Here is a 26,515-nt window from a genome sequence, read left to right as displayed (position 1 = left end):
ACAGAGACCTCCTCTCCTGGCCCCTGAGTAAATCAGATTGTCGTATAAGAAACCTCTAAATAACTTGTGTGAACCCTCCACCTCCATCCCACCCGTGGGGATGTCAAGAAGGGTCGGGTAACAGCAGGCAGGTCCTGCAGCCGCCATCACTTCTTAGAGAACTGGGTTTTTTTTCTTGTCCTGATGGCAGGTGTATGTCAGAAGATAGATGCTCTCCAAATACTTACATGCGCGTGCACACACACGCACACACACACACACGCATACACACACACACACACACACACACACACACCCGTGGGCACCACCCCTCTGAAATGCTGTCCTGTGTTGGTACTGCAGGCCACGCACAGAGGTTAACACTGGGTTGACAAGGTCCTGGGGCTGTCAAGGAGACCTGGGAGTCATCCATCTGTCCAGTTCTCCACGGTCCCCATTCCTGAATGATACTGTAAGGAAGATTCTCGGGCCAAGGAAAAGCTCTGGGAGTAGAGAAACTCATTGGCAGCGTTGAGGTGCGGCGAGGGTGGCTTCCGCTCGCACACCGGGGGCAGGCCGCGCTCTCTCGGGAACGAGGCGGTGGGCCCCCGTTCACGGACCTGAGGTTGCGACAGCTGGTTGTAGACACTGAAGTGGGCGTTTCCTGGTGGCTGGGAGCCCTGAGCAGAGATGGCGGGCAGCCGGGGCATCATGGTGGTGGCGGCGAAGTGTGTGGGGAAGGGCTGGTAAGGCACAGTCTCCATGGTCTGTACGCTGTAGCTGGTGTACGGTGAGACCGAAGTCCACATGTTACAGCTCAGCGGAGGCGGGGGCAGATCGTCCACCCCAGACACCCCGGCGATCTCAGGCCCTGAACCCGAGTACATGCAGGCTTCTCTGGGCGTCACCTCACTGCAGTAGGAGGGGCTCAGCATCTGCTGGTCATAGGGCGGGGGCGAACGGAAATAGTGATCCTCTCCCACGGAAGAGGGAGCTTCTAGATAGGACCGCTTGCCCGGCAGGTCCAAGTGGCGGGCACTGTCTGCTGCAAGACAAAGAAAGATACAGGAGTCATTTCCCCAGCAGAGGCCCCAGAACAGTCCCAGGGGACGACCACCCCATCATTTGGTGCCTGGCCCTGGCCCGTGTGCGGCCACAGCGCTCCCCAGAACCATTCCAATCAGCTACAGCTTCTACAAGGCGGTGGCAGGGGCCGAGAAGCGGTCAGGTTATGGACCCCACTCAAAGGCCACGGGGACACCACAACACTGGACACGGAGCAACGCGCTAAGCCAGACAGCACACGGCTCCAACCCGGTGCCAACCCGGCGCTCGGGACGCTGAAGGGCCTGCCCTGCGCTGGCATTCTGAGGGAAGGCCAGCCCTGGCCGAGGAAATGAAGGCAGCTGCCAGGCCACACCAGGCCCAGAGACCACAGCTGTGTCTGCTAGCCAGAAAATGGCCACGGTGCTTCCTCCGCCATCCTGAGCTCGGCCGAGCTGAGGCTGGTGGAGGAAGCTAGCGAGCCTTGCTGTATTCAAAGAGGACCGGTCTCCGATCCACACGTGACCACGTCTACAAGATCAGGAAACAGAGAGGGTGACATACTTCTCAGGCTACGCTGATGCTCTGGGAAAGATGACATCACTGCCCCAAATTGTGTCTGCGTAGCGCCACATCCTTGGCTGTGTGGGCCTAACTCTGGGGAAGGACGCGTCCTCCTCTGGGACCGAGGGACGACCCGGGCCTACTTGACAAGTTTAAGAAGGCTGCTCCCAGCTTGTCTTGGCCTCCCTCCCTCCCTCCCTCCATGTTCTCTAGGGACTCATTCTGGAAACCAAGCTGAGCTGTGGACACAGGGCGGGGTGGCCTGGCGGGGAAGGGGGCAATTTCGAAGCCTGCACCTCCTTGTCCTTTGGCCTTTCGGAACCTTCCCAAGGGGCTGGCTCTTCTCCCTCACCCCACTCTCTCCCTCACCCCTCACCCACCGCTCCTCTCCCTCTTTTCCCCAAAGCCCTCCTCCCTCCCTGCACCAAGCTCTTGGACTTGGGAGGTGGCCTCGTCACTGGGGCTCAGGACGAGCAAAGGGCAGATGGTAAATATTTGGGGCTTTGCTTGTCCTGCCCTGTGTGTCCCAATTACCCGGCCCTGCTGTGATCCCGTGGAAGCAGCCATCAGCGTGGCTGCATGCCAGTGAGACTAACGGATACCCAGATGTGAATTTCATAGAATGTTCACTTATGATTGTTTTTTCTGCAGTGCTGGGGATTGAACCCAGGGGCTCTACCACTGAGCTACATTCCCAGACCGTGTGTGTGTGTGTGTGTGTGTGTGTGTGTGTGTGTGTGTGTTGCTGGGAATTGAACCCAGGGGCATCATACCGCTGAGATATACCCTCAGACCGATATTTTTATTTTTATTTTTTGAAACAGGGTATCACTAGTTGTGGAGGACACTTAAGTAGCTGAGGCTGGCCACGAACCTGGATCCTCCTGTGTCAGCCTCCCAAGTGCTGGGATTACAAGCGTGCGCCACCACACCTGGTCTCTATTTTTATTCTGTTGATGGGCTCTCCCTGAGTTACCCAGGCTGGCCTCAAACCTGTAATCCTCCTGCCTCGGCTTCCCAAGGTGCTGGGAGGTCTATGCCACTGTGCATGGCAATCTTCTGTTTTCAACTGCAAGTCCAGAAGCCACTGTGTGTGAGCAGCAGGCTGCCTTTGGTCCCTGGGCCACAGCTGGCTGACAACTGCACTAGGCCGCTGAGTTGGTTTCTTTCTTTTTCTTTTCTTCTCCCCTCCCCCCATGGTACTGGGGACGGAACCCAGGGGCATTCTACTTCTGAGCTACACCCCCCAACCCTATTTTTTAATTCTTTATTTTGAAACAAGATCTCACTAAGTTGCGGAGGGCCTTACTAAGTAACTGAGGCTGGCTGCGAACCTGTGAGCCTCGTATCTGAGCCTCCCGAATGCGCGGCTACGCCTGGCTTAGGCCACTGAGTTCTAACAGGATCTGCGCGGGGGATGCTCCGAGCCCTGCTGTGTTCATCCCTAGGAGTGGGGTGGAGAGAACCTCATGGATTGCAAACACAACCCCAGACCCCTACCAGGGGACTGTTCAGAGCCTAGTGAGTTCCTCTGGCAAGGTCCTGAATCATGCCTCAAGTCCTGCTGGTTGCAGAGCATGGGTGGTCTGGATCCCAGCTCAGGGCTCTTGTTCACTGAGCCCAGCACAGAGAGCGCTGCTGCCTGTGTCTCCGTCCCCAGCCTGCCACACAACAGGATCTCAGAGGGGTATCAAGCACCTGGACCCAGCAGGGGCCAGGATCCTGGGACACCAGGCCGCAAGCTGTCTTGTGAGGGGCTGCCGTGTGTCGTGGGGTCCCTCCACCCCCAGGCCTCTGGGCTGAGCGCTACCTCGCCTCTTGAGACAGTGGTAGAAGAGGCTGGAGTCCCTCTGCGGGGGGAAGGTGTTGAGGGGCAGGTCCTGCGGCTCGGCTGCGGCGAAGGGCATGTGGGCCCCGTTCTCGTACGGGTAGTGCTGCAGGGCCTGGTGGGCGCCATGCAGGGGGCTGACGTCGGGCTTGGCTGCCAGCTGGCCGGAGACGAGCCTCTGCCTCATGACGCTTTTGGAAATCACAGGATACTCCTTGCTGGAGGGGAGAGACAGGAAGACAGTGAAGAGGCTTCCAGGCTTACCCCGCCCGCCCCACCCCTGGGCCCAAGCAGCCCCACCTCTGCAGCCGGGCCACACGCAGGTCACTGTCATCGCTGCCCCGGAATCCTTTGGCAAAAGGGTTGTTCTCGATTTTCAGCTGTGTGATCTGTCAGGAGAGGACACGGGGCGGAGTCGCTGGGAGGACGGAGGCCTGGACTGGCCTGTGGCCTCCTCCCCCAGCTCAGCACACTGGGAGCCGGCAAGGGCTGGGGAAGCTGCGCCCGGCCTAGGCCAGCAGCCGGGGTCACAGGGCGCCCTTGGCCTCACCATGGGCATGCGACCGGTCCCTGGCTCTCCTCCAGTCCCTGTTTCACTCCTCCCAATCTTTCTCCTGGCCTCTGTCTCTCCTGGGTCCCTGGCACAGTTCCCAGGGACCTGCCTGTTCATGTCACCCCCGTCCAGTGTAACCATCACATTTAGCGAGAGTTCTAAATGCAAACCTGTCTCTCTTCTGCCTAAAACCCATCACAGCCTAGGGCCTTCCCCAGTGGTCTCCGCACAGGCCAGTCCAATGTGTTGTGCCAAAGCCCCCGGAGCAGCGTGGCAGGGGAAAGGAGCCTAACGCTCAGGCCCCATGGTCCGCTGGGCTCCGTCTCTACAGCTCCTGGCTGTGGGCGCCGCCCCCCAGGCTCCTGGGTCAGCCCCGCAGCTCTGCAGCAGGAATTGGCCTCTCTGCCTTCTGCACTGTCTACCCCTAAATACAGGGACCGTCATTGTTGCATGCTGGAGAGTTTCTCGTCTGCTCTTCCCTGCTCCTGCCTCAGAGCTCTCCTGAGGTCCCCGCGCACCGGCCTGGCCTTGCTGATCTGTGGCGGGGCCATGGTTGTACCTTGTGGTTCTGGTAGGAGGTCACAGAGATGAAGGAGGTCTCTGGGAACACATGGGTGCAGAACGCTGTGTTTTTGGAGCCAAAAGCATTGTTCTCGTCGGCCTTAACGATGTGCAATCGCGGCTGGTACTTGTGCATGGAATTGAGAATGATCTGGAAGAGAAGGCCCCTCTGAGCTCCGGCCCCTGCCCCCTCTGGGCCTTGACCTGTTCAGCTGGCCTGGGGCTGGTTCCTTCACCTTAAGACCTGAGACCCTGAGCCCAGAAAGATCCTGAAGCTTCCAGCAAAGAGCCACGGAAGCCCAACCCCACCCTGAAGCCGGGACCTCGCCAGTGTGAAAGACTGTTCCACCATGGCTGTGGGGAACTCAGAAAGGAGCTTTCACAACTTAAAGGCCCCTGTGAAACCAGGCATGGTGGCGCATGCCTGTAATCCCAGTACTTGGGAGGCCGAGACAGGAGGATCGCAGATTCATGGCCAGCCTCGGCTATTTAGTGAGGCCCTTGCAATTAGTGAGACCCTGTTTCAAAATAAAGAATGTAAAAAATCGGGCTGGGTGTAACCCGGAGGTAGAAAACCCCTCGGTTCAATCCTACTACCGCACACACACATAAAAAAGGGCCAGCTTGATGGGCAGAGTACAGTACAGGGGGACCCTGAGTTGTGAGCAGAAGCTTGGGGAACTCCAATCACTGAGCGACTCAGGAAGCTCACTCCACTTCTCTGAGCCTCTTTTTTTTTTTAAAAATACTGGGTATTGAACCCAGGGGTGATCTGCCACTGAGTTACACTCCTAGCCCTTTTATTGTTTTACTCTGAGACAGGGTCTTGTCAGTGGCCGGGCCAGGATTACAGCGTGCATGGCACTGAGGATCACAGCATTCACCCAGCGTTTCCCTCCAGGGCGCCCTCCCAGCCCCCTTAGCCGCCTTTCCTGGACCCACCGAGGGCGCCCAGCTGCCCCCTCGCAGCTCGCAGCCCTCAGCAAAGGCCACTCCAGAGCCCGGGGCTGGTGGGACGGGCAAGGGCAGAAGCACCCACAGAGGCCTGCTGCGCGGAGACCAGCCCGCCCAGCCCTCACACCTGCCCAAGGCAGCTTGCAGCCAGGGCAGAAGCTTGCCCAGGCCAGAGTTCCAGGTAGCAAGGTAGGAGACCGCCAGTTTCTAAAATACCCTTGGAGGAGGGCCCTGGTGGGAGGGAGGAAGGTCGCCCCAGCTGGCCGGAGCTGAGTGAGAGCTGGAGGAACACGCGGTGGTGGCTGCCCACGCCTGCCCCGTCCGCTGCCCCCCGACGGTAGCCCGGCATCACGTGCCATTAAAATGCACTTTTTATCGCTGACATTTGCCAGATGCCCTCCCCAGGGGGAGGCAGGACCGGGAATTTGGGGCATTTTATCAGCAGGGCCGCCTCTGTTAACCCTTTGGTCTCTGTCCCGCTCCCCTCCCTCTGAGCTCCTTGCCCTCAGCCTGAGGGTGCCCCCCTCTTAGTTGCCCTGATAGCCCCCACTCTTCCCCAGGCCCCCACCTCCAGCCCCACTTTGGCAGCGGCAAAGAATTAACTCTTTGGTGCCCAGAGCACCAAGAGAAAGGCCAAAGTCCTGCTCTTGGCAATGAAGCCTTAGGCCAGGCAGCTCCATTCATACCCTGGGGATGGGGCGGCTGCTCCGCTGAGGGAGGTGGCCCAGAACCGCCTGGGTTCCACCTGGGATCGGCGCCGCTCTTCAGTTTGGCTAGGTGGCTCTTCGGCAGGTAACAATCTTTTTGCCTTCTGCACTAGCCACCGCCCCCTCAGGGACAAACTGTGGACCCTCTCGGGGTAAGTACAGAGCTCCCCACGTCCAGGTGGGGCCTGTCAGACGATAAACTCAGGTGAGACTCCGACACCACCTGTGGAGGGTCAGGCTTAGCCATCCGGCTTCGTCCAGGAGCCTGGAATGTTCCTATGAGGACGGGAGCCCGGTGGGTCCTGGAGAACACCGCCCAGTCCTTGCAGGCTGCTCTGACCTGCCCTACTCCCCAAGCCACAGAAGCCCCAAGGACCCAAGTTCACCCAAGGCCCAGCAACCGAGCAGCTAGCAGCGCCTGGGAGCCTGATCCCGGCCTCTGCGCCTTGCCCACAGTCTGACCCGCTGTCTTGATTTTCCTTTCCCATCCTCTCTCACTTTTGAGGCCTACCCTCTCTTCCAGGAAGACCCCACCCCTCTGGAAAGCCTTCCCAGATCCCTGGGCCGCTCTGAACTCCCAGTCCAGAAACTTCCTCCCCATGCACCTCTACCTGGCTGCTTCCGGACCACTTCCCCCCGGGGAAAGGCCGCACCTCTTACTCCTTTTGCACCCCGAGCCCCTGCCCCCCCCACACCAGGATCGGGTGGAGGAGGAGGGCTCAAGTCCTGGCTGCAGACCCTCTGGGAATGTGGGCAAATCCTCCTCTGAGCTCACTGGAGACAAGATAATGTCGAAGACAATTTTCAGGTCAAACACTGAGATTGAACACGTGCTGGGCGATGCCTCCGTGAACTCTCACACGCCTCTGTGCCCCAAATGCAGGACCAGCCCCCGCCACCGTGACTCTCCTGGTGGGGGCACAAGCGAGAACAGGACAATGGGCTGACGCAGCCCAAACAGAGGCCACAGCCACCCACACCCCAGGAGGGCAGATGGCAGCAGGCCCCTGCCCCCATGACCGTGGCCAGCCACAAGCGGTCACGCTCTGGCCAGAGCCCGGGCACCGTCATCGAGTGCCCTCTCCTTGCCCCAGGTCCACTCAGTGACAAGCCCTGTGAGTCTATGACCCGGAAGCCTCCGCTCCCTCTGTGCATACTGGCTGGGCCCCGTCACTGGCCAGGCTGCTGTGACAGCCTCCTACCCCCACCATCTGCTTCCTTTCCCTGTTCACCTGCTACACCTCGTACCAGGTCATGCCCTGCTCAGAACGTTCTGGAGCACCAGCGAAGCCGCACACCTCGGCACCAGGTCCCTCTTTCTGCCCCGCCATCCTCCGCCGCCTCCCTCGTCGGCTCTCAGGGCTCAGCGATGCCTGATGTTCAGAATGCCAAACACTGCCGCCCAGGAGACAGGGTCCCTGATGATGGCCCAGAGACGGCCAGACACGCTTCCTCTGAGGGAAGCAGCCTGCTCTAGAGGAAACTGCCAGACCTCCAGGGACGGCCAGGAGCCACCAGCGGAATACTGTCGCCACCGAGAAGTCAAGAAGAGTCCAGAGGCCCGTAGGGTCTCTTTACCAGCTACCATGCTAAGCCAGCTCTTCCCCTCCTGCAGTCGCGGTCCTTGTCAATGAAGTGGGGGCTCTGACTCAGTGGCCCCAAACACCCCTCCCGACGCCAACAGCCTGGGGCTTGGAGGAAGCTTCACACACCGAACCAAGGTGGAGGCAAACCGAAGCCTCAGGCCATCAGCCTGGAGAACGTGGGAGCAGCCGGGGATCACACACCTGGCTTCGCTCGCAAGCTCTGCGGGCACCACGTTCCTGGACCGTGCCAGAGCCTCACGTCTGTATTGCTGCAGAGGATGCTGAGCCAAACGGGCCGGCCACGTCAGCGGCCGTGCTACATGACTGGTCCCATCACCGGCATTGTTTTACAGAAATGGGATTCATTATGTTCTGGCCCCAATTCAGAAGCCTGTTCTATTTTAACAATCGCGAGAGCGCCAAGCGTTCGTCTCCAGAGCTCGGCAGAGCGTGCTTGGCCACCGAGGCCCAGATCTGCCTCCCTGGGGATCACAGAACATTAGGACATGGGCGGGCAGGCTGCAGAGGTCTCTCTACTCCACCTCCCTTGCGCAGATGAGGAACAGAAGGCCTGGAGCGGGGACGTGACTTGCCCAAGGACACACAGCCGGCTGGAGACAGAGTCCTGAGCAGAATCCAAATGGCCTGAGAGAGGACGCACTGCACTCCACAAGCTCCGAACTAGCCATGTGCTGTCACCAAACACTGTAAGGGACGTGGCCCCATGAGACATCCTCGTCCCCCATGGAGCACAGCACCCCTGGGTGCGAGCCACACGACAGGGGGGCCAAGGTTCATTTTGGTATACAGTAAAACCAGAAATACTCTGCATCATAATTTATTTTTGTACTGGGGATTGAACCCGGGGGCATTCTACCTCATCCCTGCATACCAGCTCTATTTTCTATTTTTTAATTTTTTATGTGGTACTAGGTATTGAAGCCAGGAGCATTCTACCTCTGTTTTATACTCCCAGGCCTATTTTATTTTGAAACAGAGTCTCGCTAAGTTGTGGAGGGTTTCACTATAAATTTCTGAGGCTGGCCAGAACCTTCAGTCCTCCTGTGTCGGCCTCCAGAGTACTGGGATTAAAGGCATGGGTCACCATACCTGGCTTCGTTCTTCTTACCCTCCCCATTCCCACAAAAATGTTAGGACAAAGACAGGATCTTCAGCTTAAAAAGAAAAAAAGACAACAACAACAACAAAAAACTAAGCCAGGCGTGGTGGCACATGCTTGTAATACCAGCATTCGGGAGGCTGAGACCAGAGGATCACGGTTCACAGACAGCGTCAGCTATTTAGTGAGGCCCTCCGCAACTTAGTGAGATCCTGTTTCAAAATAAAGAATAAAAATAGAGCAGAGGGTGTAGCTCGGAGTTCAAATGCCCCTGAGTTCCATCTCCAGACCCACACACACACACACACACAAAAAGTGTAGTGGAAAAGCTAGGTACAGTGGACATGCCTGTAATAATTAATCTCAGTGCTTGGGAGGTGGAGACAGGAGGATCACAGGTCGGAGGCTAGACTGCAGTAACTTAGAGAGAGCCACCTTATTTTAAAATAAAAAGTAGCCGGGCATGGTGGCGCATGCTTGTAATCCCCGCACTTGGGAGGCAGAGACAGGAGGATCGCGCAGGTTCGAAGCCAGCACGCTGGCTTAGGAGACCCTGTTTCCAAATAAAAATGCAAAAATAGGTCTGGGAGTGTAGCCCGGAGGTAGAAGGGCTTCCAGGAACCCCAGTACCACCAAAATAAAAATAATAAAAATAAATAAAAAGTAAAAAAGGGGCTGGGGGCTGGACGTGGGGGCGCATGCTTGTCATCCCAGCATTTGAGAGGCTGAGACAGGAGGATCTTGGTTCTCTGACAGCTTCAGCTACTTGGGCTCTTTGCAACTGAGTGAGACCTTATTTCAAAATAAAAAGAATTTAAAAAATAGGGCTGGAGGTGCAGCTCGGAGGTAGAATGCCCCTGGTTTCCATCCCCAGTACCACACAAAAAAGTGGGGGACTGGGCATGTACCTCAGAGGTAGAATGCCCCTGGGTTCATTCCTCAATACCACAAAAAAGAAAGAAAATGTAATAAAATAATAAAACACCACTACATCTGTCACGGTAACGCACAAGATGATACACCCGACAAGACGTGGGTACCGCCTTGGGAAGAACACCCGAATACTCCTAAAGGTCAAAAGGCAACAGCAGGAAAGAGCAGCGTTCCTGGCAGTCCTTCCAACGCAAGTGTATACCTTGCAGAAGCCGAGTAAAAGTGCAAACACATTTCCTTTGCCATGCTATGAGCTTATTCGAAAGCTCATATGAAAATATAGGTAAGATAAGAAAAAAAAAAACACAACTCTGAAAAAGAAGAGCAGGGTCACAGAGCCCCACAGTTGGGCAGACCTGAGTCCAGGCGGGGGCCTGGCATCCCACCCGCCCAGGAGGAAAGCCGGCTCCCGGGTCACTGGTGCTGGGACCACTGGACGGCGCTGGAGGTGTTCACACCTCACATCGAATGCCAGGACCGCGTCCAAAAGGAGCAAGAGTTTAAAAGTTAGATTCCTTAGAAGGAATGAGTGGATATGGCCTCTCAATTACTCGAAATCACAATCTATAAGGAAAAGATGGGCAAATTTAATCGGAGACTTCAATGATTAACTAGAAAAATGTACAACTCACACACAGATAAGAGTATAAGACCCTAATTCAGAAAAGGCTCTAAAATTGATGAGATCAGAAATCTGAGAAAGACATGAGCAAGTTTTTTTTTTTTTTTTAACTTGAGAAAATGTATATAAAAAGATGGCTGGGTGCATGCCTGTACATCCTGATACTTGTTAGGCTAAGACAAGAAGATCTCAGGTTCAAGGCCAGCCTCAGCAACTTAGCAAGGCCTTGTTTCAAAATAAAAAACTAAAAGGGTTGGAGTTGTGGCTTGGAAGTAGCAGAGCCCTGGGTTCCGTACCCAGGATGAGAAAAATAAAAGGAGAACGAGAGACAGACAGACAGAAGCTCAATTTCATTCACAGTAAAAGAAATAAGACTAAGACTGCTAACTACAGTTCCCCTATCAAACTGCCAAAATCCCCAAGGTTTCTTTTCCCACCCTATCGGTAAGACCACAGCAATAGTGGGAACGCCCGTGGGTAAACCTCCTGTGGAGGGCAATTTTGTGATATTTTCAAAATTCCAAATCCAAATATTCTTTGAACATCAGGCAGTTTATTGCATGGATAGACTTGGCACCGTGCAAAATGACATACGTTAAAGCTTAATCAAAAGAGCAGAAAATAGCCCAACGCCTAATTCCTTCAGTAAGGACTGGCTTATAGAATTTATGGAACAATCCTGCGATAGGCTGTAAGCAGCTGTACAAAAGGCAGGCGGAAGCTTCCTAGGTGGAACAGTCTCCAAGGTAGGTTCAGTTTACCAAGCAAAGTACCAAAGATGGTTACATAGTATGGCAGCTTTTGTGTCTAGAGTTGAGGTTATGAATTCCCCGTGTATGTGCAAAAAGAAAAAAATGCTGGAAAGAAATGAACAACAGTGATCACCTGCAGTAAAAATTGCAAATAAATAAATAAATAACTGAAAACGGGCGTGGTGGCGCATGCTTGTAATCCCAGCATTCAGGAGGCTGAGACAGGAGGATCGCGGTTCGCGGACAGCCTCAGCTACTTAGTGAGGCCCTCTGCAACTCAGTGAGACCCTGTTTCAAAATAAATAATAATAAAAAACAGGGCTGGGAGTGTAGCTCGGAGGTAGAATGCCCCTGGGTTCCATCCCCAGTACCACAAAAAAAAAAAAAAAAAAAAAAAAAAAAAGGATGGATGGGGAACAAGAAAAAACATGTTGAAAACATTTTTATATGATGATTTATTTTTAAACCAGGTGAATGTATTTCCGATTCAAACACCAATTTTAAAGCTGCACATAAGTCTTAAATTACAACTCTGTTATGCATTAGGATGGAAAAGTGCTTACTGTTCTTAGACACAGGACAGGGTCCTGAGTTTTCTCCCTGAGGAAGTTACATTGGAACTTGGATCCCAAGGCTCAGGAGTGAGCGAAGAGGGGAGGAGGAAGGAAGACTTTCCCAGGCCCCTGGGAGGTGGATGGGAGGTGGATGGTCCAGTCAGGACCCAGGCCTGCCCTGGAGGAGCATCTGGCCCCATGGTCTGAGAGGCTCCAGTTCCAGAGCCCCACCTGCCACCGAGGACCAGTTGCCAGGCCCACAGCCTCACCTGGACTCTGGAGAAGGGTCCTTAGATGATTTAAACACACACACACACACACTGCCGGGCATAGTGGTGCACCCCTGTAATCCCCGCGCTTGGGAGGCGGAGACAGGAGGATCACGCAAGTTAGAAGCCAGCCGAGCTGGCTTAAGAGACCCTGTTTCCAAATAAAAAAATATATATATATAAAAAAGGTCTGGGAGTGTAGCCCTGAAGTAAAAGGGTTTCCAGGAACCTCAGTACCACCAAACAAAACAACACACACACACACACACACACACACACACACACACACCCCACATTCATGGAGGAAGCAACCAGAAAGATGATCTCAAACTGGCTCCTCTATACTTCCCTCAGCAGGACTCCTACTTGAGGTTTTTGGTTTTGTTTACTTGTTTGTTTTTATGGTACTTGGGTTAGAACCCAGGAGCATTCCACCTCTGAGCTACACCCCCAGCCCCATTTTATTCTTTATTTTGAAACAGGGTCTCCCTAAGTTGCTGAGGTTGGCCTTGCACCTGCACTCCTCCTGTCTCAGCCTCCCAAGTGCTAGGATTATAGGTTTATGTGCGGCAGGCGCAGGGCCTCTCAGCCAACACTGGGATGAGGATCTGGGGCGAGCTGGGGTGAAGGATCCCTAAGCTAGAAGGAAACCAGCACAACTGCTGGAACCCGCTGTCGGCTTCACCGGATGGTGATGGCCGTGGCACAGTACCAGCTGGTACCTGTGTCTGGCCCGTTTCCCAGGGAGGGTCCAGGTGGGACACAGGAGAGCCACCAATGGTGGCTGCTAAAGCTCCCGGGACCCAGTGAGGATCCCAGGGGAAAGTCCAAGCTCCACTTGCCTGGAGAACGTTCCTTGAGGCCTGGAAGCTTTTAGGTAAAACTGGCAATGAGGAGCAGAGATGTGCGGAAGGCAGGGCGTGTCCGGACCAAGTTCCCGGTACAAGACGGCTCTTTCCCAGGCTCCCGCACTGAGAAGCCAAGAAGGATGGCTTCCTCACCCTTCAGTGGGCGCTCCCCACTCCCACCAGCAAGGGCCAAGGAGTAGAAGGCCAAGCTCCAAGCTTGCCCTGATATGGCTAGGAAGTTATATTTGGTCAGGGGCTGCTTCCTCTTCCATGATGCCCCAAGCAGCTCAAGATAAGACAGATTAGAGTCCCGAGATCCAGAGAAGGCGGAAGGGCCAAGAGCATGGGGCAGGAAGCAGACCCCTGCAGCTTTCTGCAGACGTGGGGGGCAGAAGAGTCCTCTGAGGCATCCCCGCAGATGGGAACCTTGCTAATGCCCGGTGTATCCCAAAGCCTCTCCAAGGCCTCTATCTTTCTCCCCCCAGGAGGCGGCCCCTGCCAAGCCCTGGACTTGCCCCATGGGTTGGCGCGTTCCTGCATCTAGGTTCTCTGCCGCCACCACAGAGGCCACAGCCCACCTGAGCCCCCGAGGTCAGGCAGGGGTCACGTGGGAGCAAGGTCCTGGCCAGGGTGGTACCAGGAAGAGCTGGGGGGGGGGTGCTAGCCTCAGCTTAAAGGCCTTGGTCCTCTGGGAGGTTGGGACTTGGCTAACTGCTCCATGGGGCATCTGCCCGCCCTGTGTGGCAAAAGCCACGATGAAGACTTTGCAAAATGTGAGGCCTTGGGTTGGACCCCCAGCACCACAAGCAAAGACTCACAAAACAGGAAAGTCGGGTGTTCATTAGGTTAATTGGCTCATTTACATTTCACCAGTGACTGAGAAGAGACCCGAACACTCTGAGAGATTAAAACTAGGAGCTACGCCGGGCGTGGTGGCGCACGCTTGTAATCCCCCGCGCTGGGGAGGCTGAGACAAGAGGATCGCACGGGTTCGAAGCCAGCCTCAGCTACTTAGTGAGGCTCTCAGCAACTTAGTGAGACCCTGTTTCCAAATAAAATATATTTTTTTTTAAAAAAAAAGGTCTGGGAGTGTAGCCCAGAGGTAGAAAGCTTCTGGGTTCCACCCCCAGTACCACCAAAAAATAAAAATATAAAAATAAAAAATAAATAAAACTAGGAGCCGCTTACCAGTTACCTACCAGCTAATCAGAAATAAGGCACTGTGGCATCTTCCAGGAGGAGCTATCGTTCCCAGAATCCTGCCTGGCACCCAGCTCCCCCGAGACGTAACTGAGGCAGAGGGGCCAGGCCTGTACCCACCACCTGCCATCTGCGCCCGAGCACTTGTGCGTGCGGGAGCCTCTACTGCCCTCTGCTCAGCCACGCCCCCGCCCCACAGGTCCAGCGTGAGCACCGGAGGCAGGGCCTAAGCCCTGGCAGAAGATGCCAGCTCCCAGGCTTCTGTCTGCCACACACTTGAGCTCAGAATTTCCACATAAAATGCTCCTTTCTGTGGGCCTGCCAGGGCCAGATGGGGAAAGAATGAGCCTGGGCAGCCTGGACGGGACATCAAGCAGCGTCCCGGGGCTGCAGAATCCCTGACCGGGGAGCCAGATCCCGGGCCAGCCAGGCAGGAGCTGACCTGGAGCCAGAGCACAGCCTTCCTTCCCAGAGGCCAGCAGCCACCAGGCCAGGTGGGGAACGCGCCAGAGGAGCTGTGGAGCTCACCCTCCCAAACCTCGCTTGTCTCGTGTCATGCTGCAGCAAGAATGAGGCTCGGACTCAGCGCATCACCATCACCGTCACCGTCACCGTCACCATCTCAGAGCCGCAATCACTTAAAGCCTCCTATGTGTAAGGTACCTCCTGCAAATTCTCTCATTTAAACCTCACTCCCATGAAAAGTATGTTTGGCCAGCTCCATTCTCTAAATAAGGAAAAAGAGGCTCACAGGACCGAGACACTTGCCCAGAGTCACCAGGCAGTAGTGGGAGGGGAGGCCCCACAGCTACGTGCAGGACCTGGGTCTGTGCTCCTTCCACGAGCTGGCCTCCAGCGCCACAGCCTGTGGTCCCCGTCCCCATCCCCGTCCTCAGCGACCTTTCCCGGCACTGCCCAGGACTGGCCTCCCAAAGCCAGGCAGCTGCCCCCCGTTCTTACGTGGCCAAAGGGGTCCAGGTGGTTGTTGGTCAGCTTCAGCTTCTGGAAAGAGACCAACTGCCGCATCCAGTGAGCCCCGGTAGCAGGAGAATCCGGGTGGACGTAGAGCCGCCCTGGCATGGCCGGCTCGGCCTTCCCTGCCACCATCCTGCCAGCAGAGCAGACAGAGCGGCAGCAGCTCATTAGCTGGGGTCTGGTGAAGCCCAGCGCCTATGTTTATAATGTTATAATGTTTAAATGTTACAAACTGTGCTAGCTCAAGGGACCTGGACAGCTTTCAAATCATCAGAAACGAAGGACAACTTATTAATTGCTAACTGCCTCTCTGCCCGAGCTTGCTCTGAATTCGAGTGTAGCTTAGAGAGAGAATAAATAAAAAATGTGGCTCTGGCCAGCAGCTGCCCACTAAGTCCTGCCCCGCGGAGCCCGATCCTGCTGGCTGCCCTCTCCTCCAGGGGGCGCTGCTCTGAGCTCCAGGGGTGGAGAGGGTCAAGAGTCAGCCTTGTGGAAAGCAGCGGGCACTGCAGTACCTGGCTCCAGTTTAGTTTGGCCCTGAACCTGTCTATCTCCCACAGGCCCTTGCCAAAGCACCCTAGCACCCAACCGCAGGTGGCGGTCTCATTCGGTCTGGAGGTGAACCACTCCGCAGCCAAAGAGGATGTGAACAGAAAAACAGGAGAAAACCACGGCAGGCCAGGCGCCCACCCTATTAAGGTCCTCCAAGAAAACTGCTCCCACGCCCTCCTCAGCAAGGCACAGAGAGCCTGAATCTGCCGGGCCCCTCTGCGTGTCCCATCCCTGGACTGCAGGCACCAAGTTCTGACTGTCCGTGGGCCCTTGAGTCCATTGAACACCAAGCACCGCCGCTATTTTCAGCACCAGGATCGCCTGCGCCAGGGCAGGTGTGCAGACCTGGAAGCCCTCCCCGGCCCCACATGCAGGCAGAGGACCCGAGGCCACAGATCCTGGCAGTCAACTCTGAGTGGCTGCACGATCCCTGGACCCAAACTGGGGAGGGAGGGAGGACAGCAGTGAGGGAGCCAGGCGTGGGCCTCTTACCATTTGTTGTCACAGAACTTGTAGCGATGGTCATCTGCAGGGACGATGTCGATCAGCAGGATGTACTTGGTCTTGGGGTTCATGCCTGTGACTTTTACCTTGTAGCTGGGGAACATCCTCCTGAGGGAGCCCAGGGGTCAGGCGCAGCGTGGGCAGAGCACCGGGAAAGATGGCAGAGTGAGCAAGGGCAGGCAGTGCCCTTTCAGCCAGAGACCCCGGCTCTCCTGGTGGCTGTGTGGCTTCTCCCTCTGCCCTTGCTACACAGAGATGGCTGCCCAAACTGCCCGTTCAGGAAAGTATGGTGTCCCAAACTCCCCTCTCCCCAAATCTCCTAAGATTGGGGCCCAGTGGCTGTGAGCCCCCAAAGCACACACCCGAGTAAGAGAGGACTTCCACGCCAACCGGGCTGCCTTGGTTTCCCTCCTGTCCTTTGCCAGCCTGTACACTGCTGAAGCTTTGGGACACCATCACAGGGCGCCAAAGCAGATGACTTGGGATTCCCATCCGCTGCTTCCATAAGCAACAGGATACCTCCTCTAATTCCTGTCTGGTCTGGTCGTGCCTCACACCAACTCGAGGGGGAGTTGGAGAGCGCTGTGGAACTCCTGCAGGCTTTGACTCTCCGGGTGTGTTTAGCAGGCCTGCTCACTGTGAGCCTCAGCTGGCCCACGCCCCCTGCCTGGAAGTGAGGAAAACCAGCCAGGAGCCTGGAGGACACAGGCGTGGACTCTGCAGCCACCGTGCTGTGGTCCACAGCCTGCGCCCACCACAGATGGCCTAGAGAGCTCGGGCAGTGGCTTCCTTACGCCTCCTGTTCCTTGGCTTCCCTCTCTAAAATGCAGATAATATTACTACCTAGCTCGTGGATTGCTGCGCAGACTGAGTCAAAGTATGACTGCAGCCCCGACCCCCATTCTGCTTCTCCCTCCACAAGCCTGTGGTACACAGAAACTCCAACTGTCAAATCCACGTCACCAGGATGCAAAGTTTTCCAGTTCCTGCAGCCCAGGTGTCTGGGCAGGATGCTGAGGCTCAGAGAACATTCTAGAGAAGGGCTTCCCCAGACCCCTGAGCGCCGCACACACGGACAGCGGCATGGGCACATAACTAGCTGCAGGGCACAGCCCCCTCCCTGGTCCCGTGTCCCTGACACTGGACTGCACCCGAGGGGGGCAGACACCCGTCCCCACTGATCGTCCACAAACCTCACTGAAGTTGCTAGGGAAATGGAACGGGCTGTGTCACCGCCCAGCGGTCCACCCCTGCAGGGCCAGCAGCTGGTCCTCTGCCCTCACTAGCCCACGATGGAGGAGCTGCCCTAGACACCTCAAACAGATTGGAGTCCCCAGGGCATCAGCTTACCTGGATAGGGCTTGGCCTCCAGAAAGGAGCAGGGCCTTCAGGAGCGGATGCACCCTTTAGCAAGCCCCACCAGGCCAAGCCCGAGCCCCTCCCCACTGCAGGAGGGCCGGTGAGCGGTCAGCGCACTCCGGCTGGGGACCCCGGCCCTGCGCCCCGGGAACTTGTGCGGGGGGGGGGGCACGTGGTGGTACGCATGTGTGGAGCGAGCGCATGCGTGGTGCGCCTATGTGCGTGCCTGGAGGGCGGGGAGCTCGAGCTGCAAGTCTAGGGACTTATAAACCGTGTGGAAGAATTTGTCTCAGATGTCGATTGAAAGCATTTTCAAATGTCCACCCCACCCCCTCTCCTAGGATGGGGGAAATGAGAAGGCTCCGGAGCCCAATCCTGCCTCCTGCTCACCAGCCTCCTGCCCAGCCTGGGGGCACAGCTGGAGCTAGCCACTCTCTTCCCTGGCCCTGCCTCTCTGGTGGTGGGCCTAAAGCTGCAGGGGAGGGCAGCAGCTGCCCGGCCTTCCAGCTCCCTGGGGGAAGGCCAAGAATCCTGTCCCCTCCAGGCCACCATTTTGTAACGGCTACAGACACCACCACAAAATGGGGCAGCCCTGGCTGGGCCTGGCCTGGGCCCCCCACACACTCAGCCTGCTTCTCCTGTGATCGGTTCAGGTGACAACAGGCGGAGTGTCCATGCGGGGGCCAGGAGGGAATGCTGGCCGCCACTGGAGGGTCTGCCCGAGCTGTGGAGAGGGGTGGTGGACCCTGTCCCCCTCCCGCCTTCTCCACTTCACCTGCAGCCCAGGAGGCCAGGGCATAGCGCCTGCGAGCTTTGTAGAACCCCTTGAGCTGGCATCTGGGATTCTGGTCCTCCAGGAAGCTGAGCAGGAGTCAGATTCCTGAGGGAGGGCAGCCTTGGGAGGTGTTGGGGCATCAGAGCCCGGGAGCAGCAAGGCAGGTGAGCTCCTCAGGGTCGCCGCCTCCTCTGCCCAGTCCCCCTGTCCCAGGCAGCGCCCTCAGCAGTGAAAAGGGCAGCGAGATACCTGATAGAACCCGGAGGCCCATGGCCTCCTTGTGGACTGAGGCTGGGGCTCAGGAGGCCCCATAGCCTTCATGGACCCGATGGTGGCCAGCTCCAGGACGGCCTCTGGACCACCAGGAGCACGATGTGGAGCCACCTAGTCTTGAGGGGGGAGGCCTGCTCCACCCTCCCGCAGGGCTCCCAGGGCCAGCATGACGTCTGCCACAGAGGCCAGGCTGGACTTGGAGCTGTGACTTCCTCTGGGCTGTACTGGTATGTACAAATCCCCACTAATGAAACGTAAGGAATCCAGGGAGTGAGGTGGACGCCATTGCTCTGATTTATGATATAAAATGTACCTGAAAACCAACACCAGGTGGGAAAAGGGTGGCAGGAGAGGGGGCGAGGGCGGGGAGGGAGGTGGTGACCATGCAGCGGTGCCTGTTGCTGCTGGGATGGCCTGGTGCTGGTCACTGGCTCCCCGCGATCTCTGTGCCCCCAGGTCCGCCCTCTCCTAGCCCCGGGGACCCTGCTCTCTCCCCTCGCCCCGCGCCCCTTGCCCCTCAGGCGGGTACCTCAGGCAGATGCTCGCGGAAGCGGCTCCGCCAGGGGAATAAACAGGCTGCCCTGCCGGCCAGCCGCCGGCGAGATGAAAGCCCCTCCGCTCTGATCACCCAGCGGGCTCTGTGAGGGCACAGGCAGCGCCTTTATCTGCTCATCCTTGGAAATGGCTTTAGAATGAACTGCTAGGATAAGCTTCCTCGGGCGATTCTGGGTGCTGGAAGCTTGTGGGGCGGGCCAGGGGCTTGGGAGCCAGGGGTTTCGATTTTGGCAACAAATCTGTACATGCAAACTCACTGCAGAGAGTAAACAACAAAGGGTGGCGGGTTGGAGAGCCACCGGCTCCCTGGTCACAGATACAAGGCGCTGGCCTTCGCCCGCCCCACCCCTTCCCTGGGAGAAGGAACAGAACACAGACCTAGGGGACCTGCTGGATCCCCTCCTTTGGCGTGGGGGGGGACGCAGCCCCGAGTTCCCTGCAAGTCGGTGGGGCCGAGACGGGGCAGAAGCAGCTTCCTGTGCCTCCCTTTAGATGCAAGTACAAACCCGAATCAAATGTAAGGAGTGAGAAGTCCAGAGAGTGGTTTCCAGGGTGGGAAGGCACAGGAGGGTTTGGGGAGCTGGTATTGTTCTCTTCCTTTATCTGGATGGTGGTTACATCCTTCTTTCCTTTTGCAAAAGGAACTTAAATGCACAAACTTAAGATGCATGCATTCTTCTGCAGAAATATTCAACTTCAAGAAAATCTGCACTAAAATTATACATGTGTGTACACCACACACACACACACACACACACACACACACACACACACACACCCCTTGGAGCTCTGAGTCTGAGTCTGAAGGGGAGGATGAGCTGCAGTTGAAAGGTGGGGGTCTACCTGGAACTTCACCTGTCTTTCTGGCCTTACTGCCCAGGGATCTTCTTGGGGAAGAATCCTGTTAGTTGAAGAAGAGACCAGGACCCAGCAACCAAGGCAAAAGTCAGGGTGGGGTGTGGGTGCTGTCTACCCTGCAGCCAAACCTTTTGTGGTCACATGGGTTGTGAGAGCACCCGCCAAGCTACTCAGTTGATTCCCATTCCTCCCTCCCTCCCTCCCTCCCCCCCCCTCTCTCTCTCCTCTCTCTCTCTCTCTCTCTCTCTCTCTCTCTCTCTCTCACACACACACACACACACACACACACACACACACACACACACACACACACTTCTCTAATTCAGCCAAAGCATTTTTAAGAAATATTTTCCCCGAGGGGAGGGGCAGGGGGGGTGTGGAATGGATGCTGTTTGTGGAGGTCAGTTGCTGCTCTTAGATTTTTTTTTTTAAGGCACTTCCTTTTGATAGACTTTTGCTTTCAGAAAATACTTTAAGAAGAGATCAAAGCACTCTCGCCCCAACCCACTTTCCCAGTGTCCTCAACCCTTACTTATCATCCGCCACTGGGCTCTGACGCTCTGTATACAGAGCGAGGGCAATTGGCTTTGAAGCCCCGGATTAAGCCTGGCCAAATCCTTGCCTCAGAATAACAAACAATACAGGTTCAACAGGAGTTCTCATCGGTAGTTCATTTTTCAAACGCAAATTCACTGTCACTAACACAAGCAACATTGAACTCAACAGGCCATGAAGGCTGATAGCGGAGATTTATCTGGTGGTGAAACATGACCTAGGAGTAGGGCAGTCAGATGATTAGGAAATTTTCATTTTGGGGAGGTTTATATTTAAATTTTTGTGGAGCTCACTTTTATCTGTGTTTGGGAGAAAATGCAGTTTCTCACATGTATCAAGTTTGGCAGGGATGTGAGGAAGCCAAGAAGTCTGTTCTCTGCAGTAACCAGCATGAGCCCCTGGGTGCGGGGGCCTGAGAAGGCCAGGGCCTGGCCGAGGTGGGGCTCGAGCCTCTTTTATACCTGACACCAAGGGTTCCTGAGCCTTCAGAAGCTGGTAGACAACCACATGGTTGGCATTTTATTCACCAGATGGAATTCAAAGTTGCTAACCAATACAGAGACTTCTCTCCTTTGGTCTTTAGACTTACAAGGACCCAATGGGCCAAGGCAGGAGACTTATGACCTAAGAACTCAGTCTGGCTTGAGAACATTCTAGGTCCTCTTCTCCAAGACCCCCTCCTCCAAACCAGATAGCAGCGATCGCATTCTTAACCACCCAGGGTCTCTAGGGCAAAACAACCACCCCGCACTGAATAAGCCATTAAAGGGATGCCCAGGTCAGGGTCTTGCTCTGGGCTGGGATGCTTAGCTTGTGTAGACCTGGAAATTGTCTGATGTCCCTTCTCAGGGGCTTTTAGTCTGTGTCCTCTAAATGTCTCTCAGCTCTCACAGTCTAGAAATCTGTGATTCAAGGAGCAAAGTCCAGGCCATCTGCGGAGAAATGAAGCCATCCCAGGAAGGGTTCTGGTAAAGACGCAGGGGTTTAGGGGAGGAGGGAGAGGCACTGGACACAGTACTGAAGGGCCACAAGTCCACGCAGAGCAGGCAGCGACCCCAGGCTGCCCTTGCAACGTGGTCCCTGAAGATGGCAGGAAAGAAGGTGCCGCTCAGTTATACAGTGAAGTGCTGAGCATGTGCAAAGCCCTGGGTTAGATCCTCAGCACCAAAAAGAAAAACCCAGCAACAAAAACAGCAACGACAAAAACACAGTGGACATCTATGCAGGAGGAAACGGGATCTGTAGAACTGTGGGATGGGGTTGAGGCTAGTGACTTTCTTTCCCTTTTTTCTTTCTGGTACTAGGAATGAGACCCAGAGTTTTCTCCACCTTTCTTTCTAGCTCTTTTTATGTTTTATTTTGATACGGTATCACAGACCTCAAAATTGCTATCTTCCTATCTCAGCTGGTGCAACCCTGCTCTGCTGAGGCTACAAACCTTCTTAAGAATTAAACCTTAATTTAGTCTATGTCCTCTAAGTGTCTCTTAGCTCTCAGAGCCTAGGAATCTATGATTTAAGGAGAAAAGTCCAGGCCATCTGCTGAGAAATGAAACCATCCCAGAAAGGGTTTTGGTAAAGGCGCACGCTTGCAATTCCAGCATTTGGGAAGCTGAGACAAGAGGATTGCAGTTCCCAGACAGCCTCAGCTACTCAGTGAGACCCTGTTTCAAAATAAAAAATAAAAAATATGGCTGGAGGTAAAGCTCAGAGGTAAAATGCCCCTGGGTTCCATCCCCAGTATTGAAGGGGAAAAAAAAACTTAAATCTAATGCAAGAATAACATTCCGCCACAGAAATTAAAGGTTGTGATGAATCCATAATTGGTCAACATCATCAAAGCCTTGCCTTTTTATTTTTCAGTGCTAGGGATTGAACACTGGACATCCAGCATGCTAAGCAAATACTTTACCCTGAGCTACACTTCCAGCCCTTTTTTAAAATTTTATTTTATTTTATTTTATTTTATTTGTGGTACTGGGGATGGAACCCAGGGACCTTCCACCTCTGGGCTACACTCCCAGACCTATTTTATATTTTATATTTGGAAACAGGGTCTCTTAAGCTAGCTGAGGTTGACTTTGAACCTGCACGATCCTCCTGTCTCAGCCTCCCAAGCGCCGGGATTACAAGCATGCACCACCACTCCCGGCTTTATTTTATTTTTGAGACAGGGTCCCTCTAAGTTTCCCAGGCTGGCCTTGAACTTGTTGCTCTCTTGCCTCAGCCTCCTCCCCAGTAGCTAGGATCATGAGCCTGCACCACCATGCTTAGCTCATCACAGCCATTTCTAAACGGTGATCACCACTGCTAAGACCCATCTCTAAATAAGCCTCCACTAGGAGCAGGCGCACACATCTGCCTGAAGCCGCCACCTCTGGCGTGAGCACATGCATTGGGAAAGTGAGGGAGGAGGACCTGAGGACCTGCGCAGGTGCAGGAGGCCCCAGGGGGAGAACACAAATGTCTTTTGTTTAGTGAGGCCACGCATGCCCAGAGAACATGCTGCCCACTGATTTTTAAGAGACAAGCTTATTTCTGTGGCCTAAAAATGGAAATTCTGGATTATTTTTCTTTCTTTCCCTTCACTCTGTCAAGCACAAGAAACAAATGCTCCCTTTGCACACCTGCAAGCCTCTTAACAATTGGCCCAGCACCACTCACAGGATCCCCTGGCTTGACTCTCTCAATAACCAAAAAAAAAAAAAAAAAAAAAAAAGACAGCGGTTACTCCAGAGTTCCCATGTACCTGACACCACAGAGCTGCTATGACTGGCCTAGGGAGAGGGGCAGAGCTTGCGCCGCTGTCTCTGTCCTTAAGGACCCCAAGTCCACCCTCGGCCCAGCCGCCTAATGGATCTTTTTTTTCTCATCTCCAAACTGCAGTGAACTCGGGCCCTGCAACCCACCTGCCTCCTCCTGACAGAGGCCCTGGGTGGGCATGCCATCCCCCCCCACTAAGGCACAAGTGTCTAGACCTCCATTCTCAGCAAAATGAAGGAAACCTTCCATGGGCCTGCCCCTGAGCGGAGCCGGGACAGCAGCAGTCCTCGGCTGTGCCCGCAAGCCAGCCGCGCCTTGTTCCTGTCCAGTGTGGCTTTGCTAAGCACTTTAGGGGCAGCTGTGAGGGATGGAACTTTTTCCTTTACAGATGGGTGATGGCGCAGAAACCCTTGTCTGAGGTGTGCAGAGGAGGATCCCTGGCTCCTGGCGGTTGGCTCACCAACTCATTTCCCCAAAACTCCAATTATGGCCCCACAGCCAGGCAACAGGACATTTTTACACCTCACCTGTCCCCGGGGGCCAGAATCAACTGTGAGCACATGGACGGAAGGGCAGAGCGGTGGGGACGGGGCTCCTGAACCTGACCTTGCCTAGTCCACAGCAACCTCCCTCCACCCCAACCCAGACACTGCCATCCCCCATCGAGCCTTCCTCCTCTCCCTCCCTCCTCCCTGTTCTCTCCCACAGACACCAGCACATTTTAAGGATGTTTCCACTTTATAAATCACTCGTCTCTGACAGCCACCCTAGAGCTGTTCCCCAAAACACACACACACACACACACACACACACACACACACACACACACCCCCTCCCCACTGGCCCAGGAGGGGACTAGAAACAGCAACAGGCCTCTGAGATAAGGGACTTGGGGTTCATGCTGCTCCTGAAAAGTTACAGAAATTGAAAAAAAATGTAGCCCCGTTCTCTGCTCATCTTCCAGGGTGCATCTCTAGGTCCCAATCCAAGCAACCGGGAGAAACCTTGCTGGTCCCCAGAGAGAGGAGGACAATGGAGCCTGCAGCCGCTGGCTGCCCCTCCTCTGGGCCTTTAGGGTGGTACCCTCCAGGGGAACTGGGACCAGCGCAGTTAGGGATCCCACAAGCCCCCAGGCTGCGATCCTCAGGCTGGAGAGGGTCCGGCTGCTCCCACCCACCCACCCACTGGTCTCCCACCCACCCAGCCTGTCTCCGCAGCGCTGACCTGCCCGCCTTGGTGATAATCATCTCTGTGCCCGCCTCGTGGAACTTCTTCCAGAGCTCCTTCTCGTGCAGCCCCACCTTGATGTTCTCGAGGGTCTGCGGAGGGGGAGGAGGACTCATGTCTGCCTGGCCCAGGGCTCCACGCGGAGCCTGCGGGAAGGAGAGCGCACACCCGAAGAAAGCGCAGAATAGGTCTCACAAAATTATGTTTGCACCGTTGATGAATGCTTAAAAGTCAATCTAGTAGCGCAAACTCCTTTTGTCGGGGTTGGCACCTACAGATGGGCCTGCAGGGGCACGCGCGCCCCTGTGCGCAAACCCTTCAGTGCCGGGCCGTGCTCCCCAGGTCTGCGGCCGCGCTCCCCAGGTCTGCGGCCGCGCTCCCCAGGTCTGCGGCCGTGCTCCCCAGGTCTCCGGCCGCGCTCCCCAGGTCTGCGGCCGTGCTCCCCAGGTCTGCGGCTGCGCTCCCAGGTCTCCGGCCGTGCTCCCCAGGTCTCTGGCCGTGCTCCCCAGGTCTGCGGCCGCGCTCCCAGACCGATTCCAGCCGCGCAGGCCCGCGGCGTCGGGTCACCGCCGGGAAGCCCCGCGGCCCGTGCGCGCCCAGGTGGGGTGGGCGCGCCCTGCCCGCCCCCAGGCTGCGCCCCGGCCTCCCAGGCTTCCGAGCTGACCTGGGCTGGGGCTCGCTCCTCGCCACCGGGATCCCCCTCCCACCTGCCCCAGAGACCCCGACGGCTCGGAGTGAAGAGATGCCCAAAAAGCAGGGCCGAACCCAGTGGAGAACCGCCAGGCAGCCGGTCAGGGGCGCAGCCGCCCCCACGAGGAGCGCTGCCCACGATCGCTCGGACGCCCCGCACAGCGGGCACACCCCGCCGACGCGCCCGCCCGAGGGCCCTACCTGCTCCGCGGCGGCGTTGGCGGCGTCGGCGCCCGGGCCTGGGGGGCTGCCCAGCGCGGCCAGCCCGGGCTCGGGGGCGTTGGCGGCGTTGGCGGCGCTGCCCTCGCCGAGCGCTGGGCCCGGGGCCCGGAAGGCCTCCTCGCTCTCCGACAGGCCCTTCTCCTGCAGCATCTCCTGCGGGCACAGCACACGCCGGATCACTCGCGCCGGCCAGGCGCGCGGGTCCCCTGGAGCAGAGCGGGGGCTCCGTGCGGGCCGCCGGGCACGTGGACCCCGCCCCCTCCCTGCTGGCCAGGGGAGCTGGTGGGGAGGCAGGACCCTCGCCTCCCCCAGGGTCTGGACCCGGGAGCGTCCTCGAGCGGTCCCAGGTCCGCCTGCCCTGGGTGTGGGGCGGTGGGGTGAGAGGTCTGGGGGAAGGGCCGCCCTCTCGGCAAAGCCTCAGAGGCACCCCAGTCACTCCCTTCTGGGCTCCAGTGCAGCCTGAGGCCTGAGTCTTCCTGGCTGTCCCGCATTAATGGGGTCCAGGCCTGGGTTTTGCCCCAGGGCATTCCCTGGACTGGCTGCAGAGGAGAGCAAAGCAAAGCCAGGCTGCCTCCGCAGGCAGCTCCTGATGGTGGCTCCTTGGTGGACCTCCTCTCTCCTCTGCCCTCACCTTCACCCTCTACACCCAGGTAGGGACATCCTAAGCCAAAGGCCTCTCTCCTCCACATGCCCACCACCGAGCCTCAGCATCCTACCCACCCAAGCAGCCACGCTCCCCTAGGGTCCCTCGGCCCCCTCCAATCCCTAAGGCGCCCTCTCTGGCTTGTCCTCACAACTCTGGCACTCACACTTCAGTTCCAAATGACCCAGACCCTTCGTAGCTAAGGACCAGGCCAGCAGGGTGGGGCCGTTCTCAGACACAGCCTAGTGTAGTTGGACACGGCCGCTGTTTCCCCCAAGTGCCTGGGCCTATAGCTGCCTGCCCTCGGCTCTCAGCCTGCGAGGACCAGCCTGTGCTGCGTCCCTGAGGGGTGTGACCCTGCACGATCTCTGCTTCTCTTCTCCCTCCTTGAGCTGCCCTCCGGCTCAGGCCAAAAGCTGGTGGGCCCTCCGTGTCCGGCCAGGCTCTCCGGTTTCTCCTCCCATCCTCACTATTCTGTTCTCTCCCGCATC

General features: G+C 56.5%; 1 protein-coding gene across 2 annotated transcripts; it reads right to left on the bottom strand.

Moving 5' to 3' along the window:
* Positions 1–404: 404 nt before the first annotated feature.
* On the bottom strand, positions 405–25,531 carry TBX4 (T-box transcription factor 4; the record flags this gene model as incomplete). Of its 2 annotated transcripts, none has more annotated exons than XM_080712602.1 (8): positions 405–1,024; positions 3,398–3,633; positions 3,716–3,804; positions 4,528–4,680; positions 15,035–15,182; positions 16,094–16,213; positions 24,467–24,561; positions 25,361–25,531. In XM_080712602.1, the coding sequence occupies 8 exons, from the start codon at positions 25,529–25,531 to the stop codon at positions 405–407; spliced, it is 1,632 nt and encodes a 543-aa protein (XP_080568728.1). The 2 variants fall into 2 exon arrangements, with proteins under 2 accessions (XP_080568728.1, XP_080568729.1); XM_080712603.1 differs by having other exon boundaries at positions 405–1,021.
* Between the last annotated feature and the right edge of the window lie 984 nt (positions 25,532–26,515).

Source organism: Muscardinus avellanarius, assembly GCF_963383645.1.
Source record: "Muscardinus avellanarius genome assembly, chromosome: 16".
In the NCBI taxonomy this organism is placed as follows: Eukaryota; Metazoa; Chordata; class Mammalia; order Rodentia; family Gliridae; genus Muscardinus; species Muscardinus avellanarius.
Note: the sequence above shows the minus strand (reverse complement) of the source record. Positions and strands in the feature narration are given on the sequence as shown.